This window comes from Balaenoptera ricei, chromosome 6 (assembly GCF_028023285.1).
Source record: "Balaenoptera ricei isolate mBalRic1 chromosome 6, mBalRic1.hap2, whole genome shotgun sequence".
In the NCBI taxonomy this organism is placed as follows: domain Eukaryota; kingdom Metazoa; phylum Chordata; class Mammalia; order Artiodactyla; family Balaenopteridae; genus Balaenoptera; species Balaenoptera ricei.
Genome location: NC_082644.1, coordinates 76097490 through 76111453, shown reverse-complemented (window position 1 = coordinate 76111453; position 13964 = coordinate 76097490). Strand labels below are relative to the sequence as shown.

Sequence of the window (13964 nt, the reverse complement as noted above, 5' to 3'; positions counted from 1 at the left end):
GAAACGGGAAAATAGAGCAGTTGAACAATTTGTCAAAGTTCTTTTAGAACGGGCTAGAGCTGGTATTTGATTCCATGAAGAATGGCTCAAGAGCCCACTAGGGTATGTAGCCTCTGCACAGTCACTAAAAGAAGCTGAGGACTTGGACATCCATAGACATGCTTCCTCAGTGACTATGGAGACTAAAGGACCAACATGGAAACGATACTCACAAGGCCTCTGTAATGTAACTGTACCCTTGACTTTAGTCCTGCCAAATCAAAATGGCCAAAAGACTAGAAATATCTTAGATTTTTTGGAATGTGGTAGTACTTTTTCAGGTAGACAGATACTTTACATACTTAGGGTCTCTGATTACACTTGGACAAGTAGATAAAGATTTTGGATATGGGATCTCCATTAAGGCCTTTTTCAAGTCCTGAAAGGGCTTAAAAACTAAGCATAATAGTTTTCTCTGGAGGAACCAATAAGTTTGGCAGGGGACAGGACACAAAGCATGCCATAGACTGTTCCAGAAACCTCCTGCTCAAGAGGACTTGGACCCTCAGGTAGAGGTCCCTCCCTGCTATGAAGCAAAAGGCCAATTTACCTTGTGCATAGTTAAATAGAAGGGTGGAGACTTTAATTGAGATGTTTCAACACCTGCTAAACTGGTTCAGAAAAGTAGCTAAAGGATGGATTATTCATATTATTTATAGCCCTAAATGACTGTGCTAGGTTTCTGCAGTGTCTTCAAGTGAGGTTTTAAAAATATATTTCAGACAGGGAGAAAAAATGAGCTGCACTTTCATCAGTTCCCCAATGAAATTCTTTTCCATGCTCTAATAAATCTTCTTCAAAAATAAAACATGACTATACAGTTGATCATGATGGTCTCGTTGAGGGCTATTTGTTTTTGCTATATTACACAGCTGAAATTTTTTGGATGAGTGATTATTCTGGGTTTGTTTGTTTGTTTTAATGAACAGAGAACAACAGATTCTATCTATTGAGCTGATTCTGCAAGTCACAAACCTTTCTGTATGCAAAAAGAGGGGTCAGCAGCTGTTTCCCTGTCTTGTTTGAAACATTGATTCACACCTTAAAGTACAAAAAAGCACAATTTTAAAATATGCTCGGGCTTCCCTGGTGGCGCAGTGGTTGAGAATCTGCCTACTAATGCAGGGGACACGGGTTCGAGCCCTGGTCTGGGAAGATCCCACATGCCGCGGAGCAATTAGGCCCGTGAGCCACAATTACTGAGCCTGCGCGTCTGGAGTCTGTGCCCCGCAACGGGAGGGGCCGCGACAGTGAAAGGCCCGCGCACCGCGATGAAGAGCGGTCCCCGCACCGCGATGAAGAGTGGCCCCCACTTGCCGCAACTAGAGAAAGCCCTCGCACGAACCGAAGACCCAACACAGTCAAAAAATAAATAAATAAATAAAGTAACTATTAAAAAAAAAAAAATTGGAGTCATCAAAAAAAAAAAATATATATGCTCAACCACAGGGTAGGCATGCAACCATCACTGTGACCCAGTGAGATGATCAAAGTCCTGCACTTGTGTTCAACCCTCTTGTTTGGGAGATGTAATAGTCTAACATTAGTGTAGGTATTAAAACCACATTTTATCTCTTAAATACTCTGCATTCTCTAGACATGAAACAGAAAAAAAAGAAAATCCAGTTCTCAAATTAATTTTTCCATTTGATTCCAGAAATCATTGTTTGCTTCCCAAGAGACCAATGAAACTTACGCTTTAAGGACAACCAGAAAGCTGTATCCAATGCACATGATCCCCACCAGAAAATAGGATAGTGGCAGTCTGAAATTCATCCATCCAATTGTTCGTTTATTGTCGTAATAGCCATAAAAGAGGACAGAATATTGAGCCAATCCCTAAAATCCAACAACAAAGCCACTTAACAGATGCTGTGAAGAGCAACTCAAAGAAAAAAGATCGACTTCTAAGAGGAATAACAAAATGCATTAATTTTCAAACTTGGGAGATGGCTCTGCCATGAGCCCTATTGTTTTGCTTCATGGAGTGACTGTTTCAGCTGCCACATTGATTGACAGCCTCTTGGTTTACTTGAAATTCAGGGACTTCTAAATAGGCCAAATTTTTAACCAAATATAGGCTTGCTCAGCTGTGGAGCCATTACCGTGAAATGCCCACTGATTGAAACATCAAAACACACTTCATGGTGTCATTAAATTTACAATTTTAAGAGCCTGCTTAATATTGGGGGGAGGATCTGAAACGTGCTTCCTCAAAGTGTCATGGCAGGTTTCCACTTCCAGTCACCTGAGCCACAGTTAGATTGGTTCTCCATAAGCCACAGAGGCCACATTTCAGCTCACACTTAGCAAAAACAAGGAGCAGGTGAGATGACATTGGAACCAATATGCACAACCTTCCATTCATCAAGACTATTATCCCCTAACAAGCATGTTTATTCATGAAATTACATGCTGTTTCCCAAAAATTACCTGCCAGGGTTGTTATCACCATCTTCCAAAGCCACCTGAGTAACTGCTCTCTATACACAGAACATGGCATATTTTGATGTTGCTTCCCTTATAATAGTCTTCATCTTTCTCTCCTTCTCTCATTCACTGTGTTCTTCACTCTTAGCTTGGCAGCATTGTTTCTGTATTACTATATATCTACTTCCCCAGCTTCTCTCTGACTTCATCTCTCTGACAATAACTTAAAACTACTATGCTTTGTGAAGTGAGACGATAATTGCAGTAATAATATCAATCAATAAATTTTTTTGAGCAGGTAGCATGTGCTGAACACCTTACTTCTTCTTACAGAATCCTCACAAGAACCCTCTTGAAGTGGCTACCGTTAGGGGCAATCGTTTTCCTCTATACTTGTTACTTGCCATGTAGAGAAGAACCATAACTGTAAAACTCCCAGCCCCTCTCCACTGCCTCATACTAACCCCAGGGAGGAGAAACTCATCTGATAGTAGAGAATGAATGAGGAATGGGGATGATGTGGGGCACCACTCTTCCTCCTCCTTTGAGATCCCATGCTGTGCTCTGCCCCTGTGAGGGGCATCCTGTCCTGGTCTAGGACTGCTGGGTAGGAAGGTCTGCCTCTGAAGCCCGCTTGCCCATAAAAAGATGCCATATTCTTTAATATCAGCTTTAACAATAATAAAGATGGCATGTTGACCTCCACCTGTCTAACCCTTTGTCTTATTTCTGGTTAGCTCACAACCTGGGTCGACAAGGTAGGGGGTGTTATTTACCATCACTTCCCCACCTGAAAAAGACTCAATAGCTCTACACCTATTTTACAGATGAAGAAACTGAGCTTTAAAGAAGTTAAGTAACTTGTCCATGTTCACATAGCTAGTACGTGACAGAGTCTGAACCTGAACGGGGTCTGTCTAATTCAAATCCATATGCTTAACCACTGTGCGATACTGCTTCTCCTATGCCTTCTTTGCCTACCAGGACTTGTATCATACTAATGCCATATCTACCCAGCAAAACAAAGAAACAAGAAGTCCCTGGACCCCTGGATTGGTTCAGAGTGGGTGCCAGGACCTCCTGGAAAGGATCTAGACACCCCTTTTGAAAAGATTTCAAAGGGCCTCATCTTCACATACATAAACATTACAACCTGACTCCTTTTTCTAATTCATAATGACAGTATTGGGATTAAAAGCCACCTCCAAAATAACATGAAAGGAGAAAGTAGATCTGTAACAAACATCTAGTGAGCTTGTTAGGTTAGCACAGTAGCTTCTGGGGCAGCTAACTCACCTGGTGTATGTGTCATTCAGCATATGTTCAATGGCTGCACTTAATAAATATTAGATCACAACCAATGGGGGTAAGAGCCCTTTTTTTGGAATCCTGATTACTTCACAAAGGTTTCTTCAGTTGGTCTATTTCTACATATGCAGTGAAGCATGTAAACAAAAGAGGAGGTACTGTTGAAGTGCACAATTTTTAAAAGCCTTATCCAATCCATCTCAGTAACATATTGAGGGGTGGTTTTAAACACACTGAAAGGCTTAAAAGAGGTCTTCCCCTCCCCTTCCACCCTGTGGCCCACCACATGCCACACATCTTTCCCTTTCCCTTAAAACTCCAATAGCAGACATCTGGAAGTGACTAAAATAGCAACGACTCCTAGCCTAGCCAAGGTTCCATTCGGTTTCCATGTCAGCGCACATGGCTTTCCCTGTGGGAGCACTCTCCCATCCCAAAATCTGTGACAGAGAAACCACAGTCAGAGCCAAGTTTCAAATGAGCACAGAAAATTCCTGTCCAACTCTAGGTTCCATGCTTGCACATTGTCTACCAAGACTCTAATTTCTGTTTGAATGCTGCAGCTGGTCTAGTCCACAGAAACCGACACACATCTATGAGAATGCTTTGATGATGCAGTCGCTAGGAATCAACTCATGTATTTATTTATCTAACTAACTTTTATCGAGAACTTATTTCCCAAATACTATACATAGATGGAGTGGGAGACTGGATTACAGAGGCCCCTAGAAAAAGTTCTGCATGCAAATGTCCCCTTTATAAGTATGTGTCACCTGAAATTATATTAGAGTTCCATCCCTTTGGTGTTTCTCACTACAAATAAATACTCACTGTGAAAGTGAATGTGAGTGAATACTCACATTCTATCCCCACGATGGTAAATGAGTTTCATCATCCTTAGTAAGCCTTTTTAGTTTGTAGTAACTGTCAGACCATTATTTTGAAAAAAAACTCGTGAAGTCAGAACTAATAGGAAAGGAAGCTATAACTTGTGAACTGTGCCTGCTGAGAGTATGTGAAGGGGAAGTAGTACCACACTAGTAGGAGTATATTTCTACTTTTCTCTGAGCTGTTATCAGTCATTTATACCTTAGTGTTAAAGAAAGCTTCAAGTGTGGATGAAAGATAGGGAATGACACCATTTAAATTCTGATACACTCGGGACATGGGAGAGAAGCAAGGAGTGAGATGGCTAACAACACCCAAAACAAACCTCGACCAACTTTATAAGAATAGCAGCCAGCCTGGCACTTATGTGGTACATGCTGAGATCCAGCCCCCGGCCACCCTCCTTCTCTCCAACCAGACTTGCCAAGTTCCATCTAATGCTTTGCTCGCCTCCGAGTTTCTTTTCCTTTTGCTCCAACCCAGATCTAGAGTTATAAAACTGATGTTACACGGTTCTAAGCTAGGAAGCATGTAGATTACAATGAAGCTGGGCTGCGCCTTCACAGAGCCTCTCATTTTCAGTAGAGGGAATGAACTTCTACCTGTCTATGGGACCCTAGGCAGTGAACTCTGGCCCTCAAAATGCTGTGAAGTAGACAGTTTTTTTTGGTGCCCGTGCATGCATAAAAGGCTCAGAGTGGTTGTCTAATATCACACAGGTAGTATGTGGTAGGATTCAAATCCAAGTCTGTCTAAATCCCATGACTCAGTTCTTTTCATTATGCCACACTGCCTTTTTAGCCATGCTGGCTTCTGTAAAGGAAACTTCTGTTTGCCTTTTGTGCCATGATCTGCAACTGACACTAATGGTGGGAATTCTAGATCGTATGCCCAATACCCATTACACATCTCACTCCACTTGGATGTTCCACAAGAACCTTGAACTCAGTATATTTTAAAAGTTCTCCAAGAGAAGCAAGAAGAACTACAATCCTGCAGCCTGTGGAACAAAAACCACATTCACAGAAAGATAGACAAGATGAAAAGGCAGAGGGCTATGTACCAGATGAAGGAACACGACAAAACCCCAGAAAAACAGCTAAATGAAATGGAGATAGGCAATCTTCCAGAAAAAGAATTCAGAATAATGATAGTGAAGATGATCCAGGACCTCGGAAAAACAATGGAGGCAAAGATCGAGAAGATGCAAGAAATGTTAACAAAGACCTGGAAGAATTAAAGAACAAACAAACAGAGATGAGCAATACAATAACTGAAATGAAAAATACACTAGAAGGAATCAATAGCAGAATAACTGAGGCAGAAGAACGGATAAGTGACCCGAAAGACAGAATGGTGGAATTCACCACTGTGGAACAGAATAAAGAAAAAAGAATGAAAAGAAATGAAGACAGCTTAAGAGACCTCTGGGACAACATTAAACACAACAACATTCGCATTATAGGGGTCCCAGAAGGAGAAGAGAGAGAGAAAGGACCCGAGAAAATATCTGAAGATATTTTATCTTCAGATATCTGAAGATAGTCAAAAACTTCCCTAACATGAGAAAGGAAATAGCCACCCAAGTCCAGGAAGCGCAGAGAGTCCCATACAGGATAAACCCAAGGAGAAACATACCGAGACACATAGTAATCAAATTGGCAAAAATTAAAGACAAAGAAAAATTATTGAAAGCACCAAGGGAAAAATGACAAATAACATACACGGGAACTCCCATAAGGTTAACAGCTGATTTCTCAGCAGAAACTCTACAAGCCAGAAGGGAGTGGCATGATATACTTAAAGTGATGAAATGGAAGAAACTACAACCAAGATTACTCTACCCAGCAAGGATCTCATTCAGATTTGACAGAGAAATCAAAACCTTTACAGACAGGCAAAAGCTAAGAGAATTCAGCACCACCAAATCAGCTCTACAACAAATGCTAAAGGAACTTCTCTAAGTGGGAAACACAAGAGAAGAAAAGGACCTACAAAAACAAACCCGTAACAATTAAGAAAATGGTAATAGGAACATACATATCGATAATTACCTTAAACGTGAATGGATTAAATGCTCCAACCAAAAGACACAGACTGGCTGAATGTAAACAAAAACAAGACCCATATATAGGCTGTCTACAAGAGACCCACTTCAGACCTAGGGACACATACAGACTGAAAGTGAGGGGATGGAAAAAGATATTCCATGCAAATGGAAATCAAAAGAAAGCTGGAGTAGCTATACTCATATCAGATAAAATAGACTTTAAAATAAAGAATGTTACAAGAGACAAGGAAGGACACTACATAATGATCAAGGGATCAATCCAAGAAGAAGATATAACAATTATAAATATATATGCGCCCAACATAGGAGCACCTCAATACATAAGGCAACTGCTAACAGCTCTGAAAGAGGAAATCGACAGTAACACTATAATAGTGGGGGACTTTAACACCTCACTTACACCAATGGACAGATCATCCAAACAGAAAATTAATAAGGAAACACAAGCTTTAAATGACACAATAGACCAGATAGATTTAATTGATATTTATAGGACATTCCATCCAAAAACAGCAGATTACACTTTCTTCTCAAGTGCACATGGAACATTCTCCAGGATAGATCATATCTTGGGTCACAAATCAAGTCTCAGTAAATTTAAGAAAATTGAAATCATATCAAGCATCTTTTCTGACCACAACACTATGAGACTAGATATCACTTACAGGACAAAAACTGTAAAAAACACAAACACATGGAGGCTAAACGAGACGTTACTAAATAACCAGGAGATCACAGAAGAAATCAAAGAGGAAATCAAAAAATACCTAGAGACAAAGGACAATGAAAACACGACAATCCAAAACCTATGGGATGCAGCAAAAGCAGTTCTAAGAGGAAGTTTATAGCTATACAAGCCTACCTCAAGAAACAAGAATAATCTCAAGTAAACAATCTAACCTTACACGTAAAGGAACTAGAGAAAAAAGAACAAACAAAACCCAAAATTAGCAGAAGGAAAGAAATCATAAAGATCAGAGCAGAAATAAATGAAATAGAAACAAAGAAAACAATAACAAAGATCAATAAAACTAAAAGCTGGTTCTTTGAGAAGATAAACAAAATTGATAAACCATTAGCCAGACTCATCAAGAAAAAGAGGAAGAGGACTCAAATCAATAAAATTAAAAATGAAAAAGGAGAAGTTACAATAGGCACCGCAGAAATACAAAGCATCCTAAGAGACGACTATAAGCAACTCTATGCCAATAAAATGGACAACCTGGAAGAAATGGACAAATTCTTAGAAAGGTATAACCTTCCAAGACTGAACCAGGAAAAAACAGAAAATATGAACAGACCAATCACAAGTAATGAAATTGAAACTGTGATTAAAAATCTTCCAACAAACAAAAGTCCAGGACCAGATGGCTTCACAAGTGAATTCTATCAAACATTTAGAGAAGAGCTAACACCCATCCTTCTCAAACTCTTCCAAAAAATTGCAGAGGAAGGAAAACTCTCAAACTCATTCTATGAGGCCACCATCACCCTGATACCAAAAAAAGACAAAGATACTACAAAAAAAGAAAATTACAGACCAATATCACTGATGAATATAGATGCAAAAATCCTCAGCAAAATACTAGCAAACAGAATTCAACAACACATTAAAAGGATCATACACCATGATCAAGTGGCATTTATCCCAGGGATGCAAGGATTCTTCAATATACGCAAATCAATCAATGTGATACACCATATTAACAACCTGAAGAAGAAAAACCATATGATCATCTCAATAGATGCAGAAAAAGTTTTTGACAAAATTCAACACCCATTTATGATAAAAAGCTCTCCAGAAAGTGGGAACCTACCCACTTAGAGGGAACCTACCTCAACATAATAAAGGCTATATACGACAAACCCACAGCAAACATCATTCTCAATGGTGAAAAACTGAAAGCATTTCCTCTCAGATCAGGAACGAGACAAGGATGTCCACTCTCACCACTATTATTCAACATAGTTTTGGAAGTCCTAGCCACAGCAATCAGAGAAGAAAAAGAAATAAAAGGAATACAAATGGGAAAAGAAGAAGTAAAACTGTCACCGTTTGCAGATGCCATGATATTATACATAGAGAATCCTAAAGATGCCACCAGAAAACTACTAGAGCTAATCAATGAATTTGGTAAAGTTGCAGGATACAAAATTAACGTGCAGAAATCTCTTGCATTCCCATATACTAATGATGAAAAATCTGAAAGAGAAATTAAGGAAACACTCCCATTTACCATTGCAACAAAAAGAATAACATACTTAGGAATAAACCTACCTAGGGAGACAAAAGACCTGTATGCAGAAAACTATAAGACACTGATGAAAGAAATTAAAGATGAGACAAACAGATGGAGAGATATACCATGTTCTTGGATTGGAAGAATCAACATTGTGAAAATGACTATACTACCCAAAGCAATCTACAGATTCAATGCAATCCCTATCAAATTACCAATAGCATTTTTTACAGAACTAGAACAAAGAATCTTAAAATTTGTATGGAAACACAAAAGACCCCGAATAGCCAAAGCAGTCTTGAGGGAAAAAAACGGAGCTGGAGAAATCAGACTCCCTGACTTCAGACTATACTACAAAGCTACAGTAATCAAGACAATATGGTACTGCACAAAAACAGAAATATAGATCAATGGAACAGGATAGAAAGCCCAGAGATAAACCCATGCACCTATGCTCAACTAATCTATGACAAAGGAGGCAAGGATATAAAATGGAGAAAAGACAATCTCTTCAATAAGTGGCTCTGGGAAAACTGGACAGCTACATGTAAAAGAATGAAATTAGAACACTCCCTAACACCATACACAAAAATAAACTCAAAATGGATTAGAGACCTAAATGTAAGACCAGACACGATAAAACTCTTAGAGGAAAACATAGGAAGAACACTCTTTGATATAAATCACAGCAAGATAGTTTTTGATCACCCTCCTAGAGTAATGGAAATAAAAACAAAAATAAACAAATGGGACCTAATCAAACGTAAAAGCTTTTGCACAGCAAAGGAAACCATAAACAAGATGAAAAGACAACCCTCAGAATGGGAGAAAATATTTGCAAATGATTCATCAGACAAAGGATTAATCTCCAAAATATATAAACAGCTCATGCAGCTCAATATTAAACAGACAAACAACCCAATCCAAAAATGGGCAGAAGACCTAAATAGACATTTCTCCAAACAAGACATACAGATGGCCAAGAGGCACATGAAAAGCTGCTCACCATCACTAATTATTAGAGAAATGCAAATCAAAACTACAATGACGTATCACCTCACACCAGTTAGAATGGGCATCATCAGAAAATCTACAAACAGCAAATGCTGGAGAGGGTGTGGAGAAAAGGGAACCGTCTTGCACTGTTGGTGGGAATGTAAATTGATACAGCCACTATGGAGAACAGTATGGAGGTTCCTTAGAAAACTACAAATAGAATTACCATATGACCCAGCAATCCCACTACTGGGCATATACCCAGAGACAACCATAATTCAAAAAGACACATGCACCCCAATGTTCATGGCAGCACTATTTACAATAGCCAGGTCATGGAAGCAACCTAAATGCCCATTGACAGACAAATGGATAAAGAAGATGTGGTACATATATACAATGGAATATTACTCAGCCATGAAAAGGAATGAAATTGGGTCATTTGTAGTGATGTGGATGAATCTAGAGACTGTCATACAGAGTGAAGTAAGTCAGAAAGAGAAAAACCAATATCGTATATTAATGCATATATGTGGAACCTAGAAAATGGTACAGAGGAACCAGTTTGCAGAGCAGAAATTGAGACACAGATGTAGAGAACAAACGTATGGACACCAAGGGGGGAAAGTGGCAGGGGGGTGAGGGGGTGGTGTGATGAATTGGGAGATTGGGATTGACATGTATATACTGATGTGTATTAAATGGATGACTAATTAGAAAATAAATAAATAAATAAATAAACATTAAAAAAAAAAAGTTCTTCCAAACCTGTTTGTTCCTCCTATCTCAGGGAATGATCCACCAACCTACCCAGTTACCCCAGCCAGAAACTTGGATATTTTCATTATCTTCCCATTTTCACCTGTAAGACACATGAGGCCACTCACTACAGTAACAGATGCTAACTAGACTTATTGTGATGACCATTTTGCAATATATACAAATATCAAATCATTATGTTGTACACCTGAAACGAATATAATGTTGTAAGTCAATTTTACCTCAGTTTTAAAAAGGGGAGCTCCCTGAAAACAAGGACGTATTTGAACTACTGAAATATTCCTAAAGAAAAGATGTATCATTCCATATGTGAATCACAAAAATATCTCTTCTAAATGTGGCCGGTACTATAAGAGATGAAGGAACTTAGAGAACTGAGACTACCTGAGAGAGGATGCTCTCGCTTTAGAATATCGCTACTTAAAAGAACCACTGATGCCAATAAAATAAGGAACTGAACAGCTGTTTGTTAACCTTTAGACTGTGACAGTCTCCTTAGGACAGACCTCAAGAATGAGATGTGGCAAAAGTGGGCAGAAGGAATAGGCTTGGGTGATATGTTAGAGAACAACAAACAATTTTTCATTGGAGTCAGCCACCTTTTAGTTTGAATTTCAATGCCTCCTTTCATTATCTGTGCTGTCTTTGGGAAACTAACCTCTCTGAGTCCCAATCCCCTCAACTCTAAAAAGATTACTGATCTTCGTCTTAAAGGGTTGTCATGAAGATAAAATTTAATGTATGTGCCTGCTTAACACAGAATGCGTGTTAACTCTCCTCTCCTGCCCTTTCTAGGGCTTCCCCCCACCTCCCATATCTATGATGACCAGGGGAAAAGGGGAAGCAAAGTTTGACTCACCATTTATCTCAATATGCAATGTACAAAATGCTCTCAAGCTGGAAAGCTAAATGCATTTCCCTTTATTCACAACTCAGATCTTTACCCATATGATCTCACTGTCTGATATCAGCTCAAGCTCATTCCAAATTCCTCCTCGTTCCTCCCTCTCTCCCTTACGAGAACACCAAAGCTCTACAGTCTCTTCCTCTTTATCATTCCTGCATCATTCTCTTGTCTCCAAATAGCTTGCCAACAAAGACATTCTCTTCTTTTTTTTAAATACATCTTTATTGGAGTATAATTGCTTCACAATGCTGTTAGTTTCTGTTGTACAACAAAGTGAATCAGCCATATGTGTACATATATCCCCATATCCCCTCCCTCTTGAGCCTCCCTCCTACCCTCCCTAACCTACCTCTCTAGGTTATCGCAAAGCACCGAGCTGATCTCCCTGTGCTATGCAGCTGCTTCCCACTAGCTACCTATTTTACATTTGGTAATGTATATATGTCGATGCTACTCTCACTTTGCCCCAGCTTTCCTCTCCCCACCCCACGTCCTCAAGTCCATTCTCTATGTCTACATCTTTATTACTGCCCCACCACTAGGTTCATCAGTAGCATGTTTTTTTTTTTTTAGATTCCACATATATGCATTAGCATACGGTATTTGTTTTTCTCTTTCTGACTTACTTCACTTTGTATGACAGACTCTAGGTCCATCTACCTCACTACAAATAACTCAATTTTGTTTCTTTTTATGGCTGAGTAATATTCCATTGTATATATGTGCCACATCTTCTTTATCCATTCATCTGAAAGACATCCTCTTCTTACTGACTTAAACTCGTTCTAATTCTACTGCTTCAAATAATACTACTTCTGCCAATTTGATTCATAACATGCACATTAGACAATCTCCCTATTTCTTACTATTTTAATAAAACGTACTTTCCTCCTGTTCAGTAAGACCCATCCCTAGGTATTCAATTAAAAATAAATAAATAAAAAATATGGTGCTTTGTAAATGGTGACCTTGAGAGGCCATAAGACTGGCTGACCTTGCACATATCACATGGTACTTGTCTGCTATTAATTAAAGGGAATTTGGATGAATTATGATACATGCTTACAGGTGGCAGAGCACTGAGCTCCAAGGGGATACTTCCAGGGGAGGGGGTCCAGAGAGAAGTTCCAAGGTTCTAATATGAACTCAACAGAGAGGCAGCTCCCCCTGCACAACCTCGCCACCTCCAGCCCAAAGGTTTTCAAATCCTTCCCAACCTATAGGCTCTTCTACCACAAGAGGTCATGCTTGCATCTATTTTACAGTGTCCTATAAATTGATTCTGCTTCTCTTCACCTGCATCTATATGGCATTGCTTAGCTAAGCTGGTACATTAATCTTCTTAGATGCAAAAAACCAGCTCATGTTCCAATTAGATCATTTAGGCCCCAGTCATCTCTACCCTGGGCCTGAAACATGTCTTTTTCTCCTGGCATCTCTGGGCTCTTTGGAAGTGCAGAATTCTGAGTTTCCAGGGATCTCAAGGACATCTGGACAATGGTTTCCTCCATGGTGCTATGACAGATGAAATACTGGGCTGTCCACTTAGATCATCTTATAATATAGAGTGGGCATCTCTATGAGGTAATTGTTCTAAGGAGCAAGTAAAGAATTCAGGCAAGGGTAAATATTGAACCTTTCTATTTGAGAAGCTAATTTAGGAATTGCATGTTTATTATGAAAGGTGGAAATGGGATCCAACTGCTTCAACCCCTTCTCCCCTTGTGAGATACAGCATTAAATGGAGTCAGTCTGTGTTCCAGAAACTGTCAGTGAGAAGGATGTTGGAAATTATGACAGAAAAACTACTGATGTGATACAAGACATAGAAAGAACACTAGATTAGGAGGCTTTTATTAGCCATAAGACCCTAAAAATGATTCTGAGACTCAAAGTTTCCCTAACTTTATAATGTGGGACATGGGATAGAAGATCTAAGGGCACTCTCTTAAAACTCTTATCTTGTGATATGTCAAATAATCAAGTGATCACAGTACACAGAAAAATTAAGAAATAAGTGAATAATATCACTTTAATGACTCTTTCTTGACCTTTTAATAATCTCTCATTGTCTTAGAATAATTTCTAGGCTGGCCTAGAGTTATAAAGGAAGGTGAGTAACATAGGATACTCCTGTTTCCATCTTCTTCTATCCATTGTAAATAGTATTTCACCAAACTGGACATGAGAGCTGTCGAGGGCAATAATAAAATCTTGGTGAGCACACTCACTGCCCAAACCTTTCCCCTAGTTTCCTCCTGTATTCACCTTCTAGACCCTCTGGTACACCCCTTAGCAGCTCTCT

General features: G+C 39.2%; 1 protein-coding gene across 16 annotated transcripts in view; it reads right to left on the bottom strand.

The window, feature by feature from the left end:
* The window catches only part of TMC1 (transmembrane channel like 1), a 395885-nt gene that overhangs the window by 46855 nt on the left and 335066 nt on the right, over window positions 1-13964 (bottom strand). For all 16 annotated transcript variants that reach the window (XR_009503683.1, XM_059924903.1, XM_059924912.1 and 13 more), the window contains one exon: window positions 1736-1878. Coding sequence is in view for 15 of the 16 variants with exons in the window: in XM_059924903.1 (XP_059780886.1) it covers window positions 1736-1878 (143 nt within the window). In the remaining variant the exon portion in view is untranslated. The remainder of the gene's footprint in view (window positions 1-1735; window positions 1879-13964) is intronic.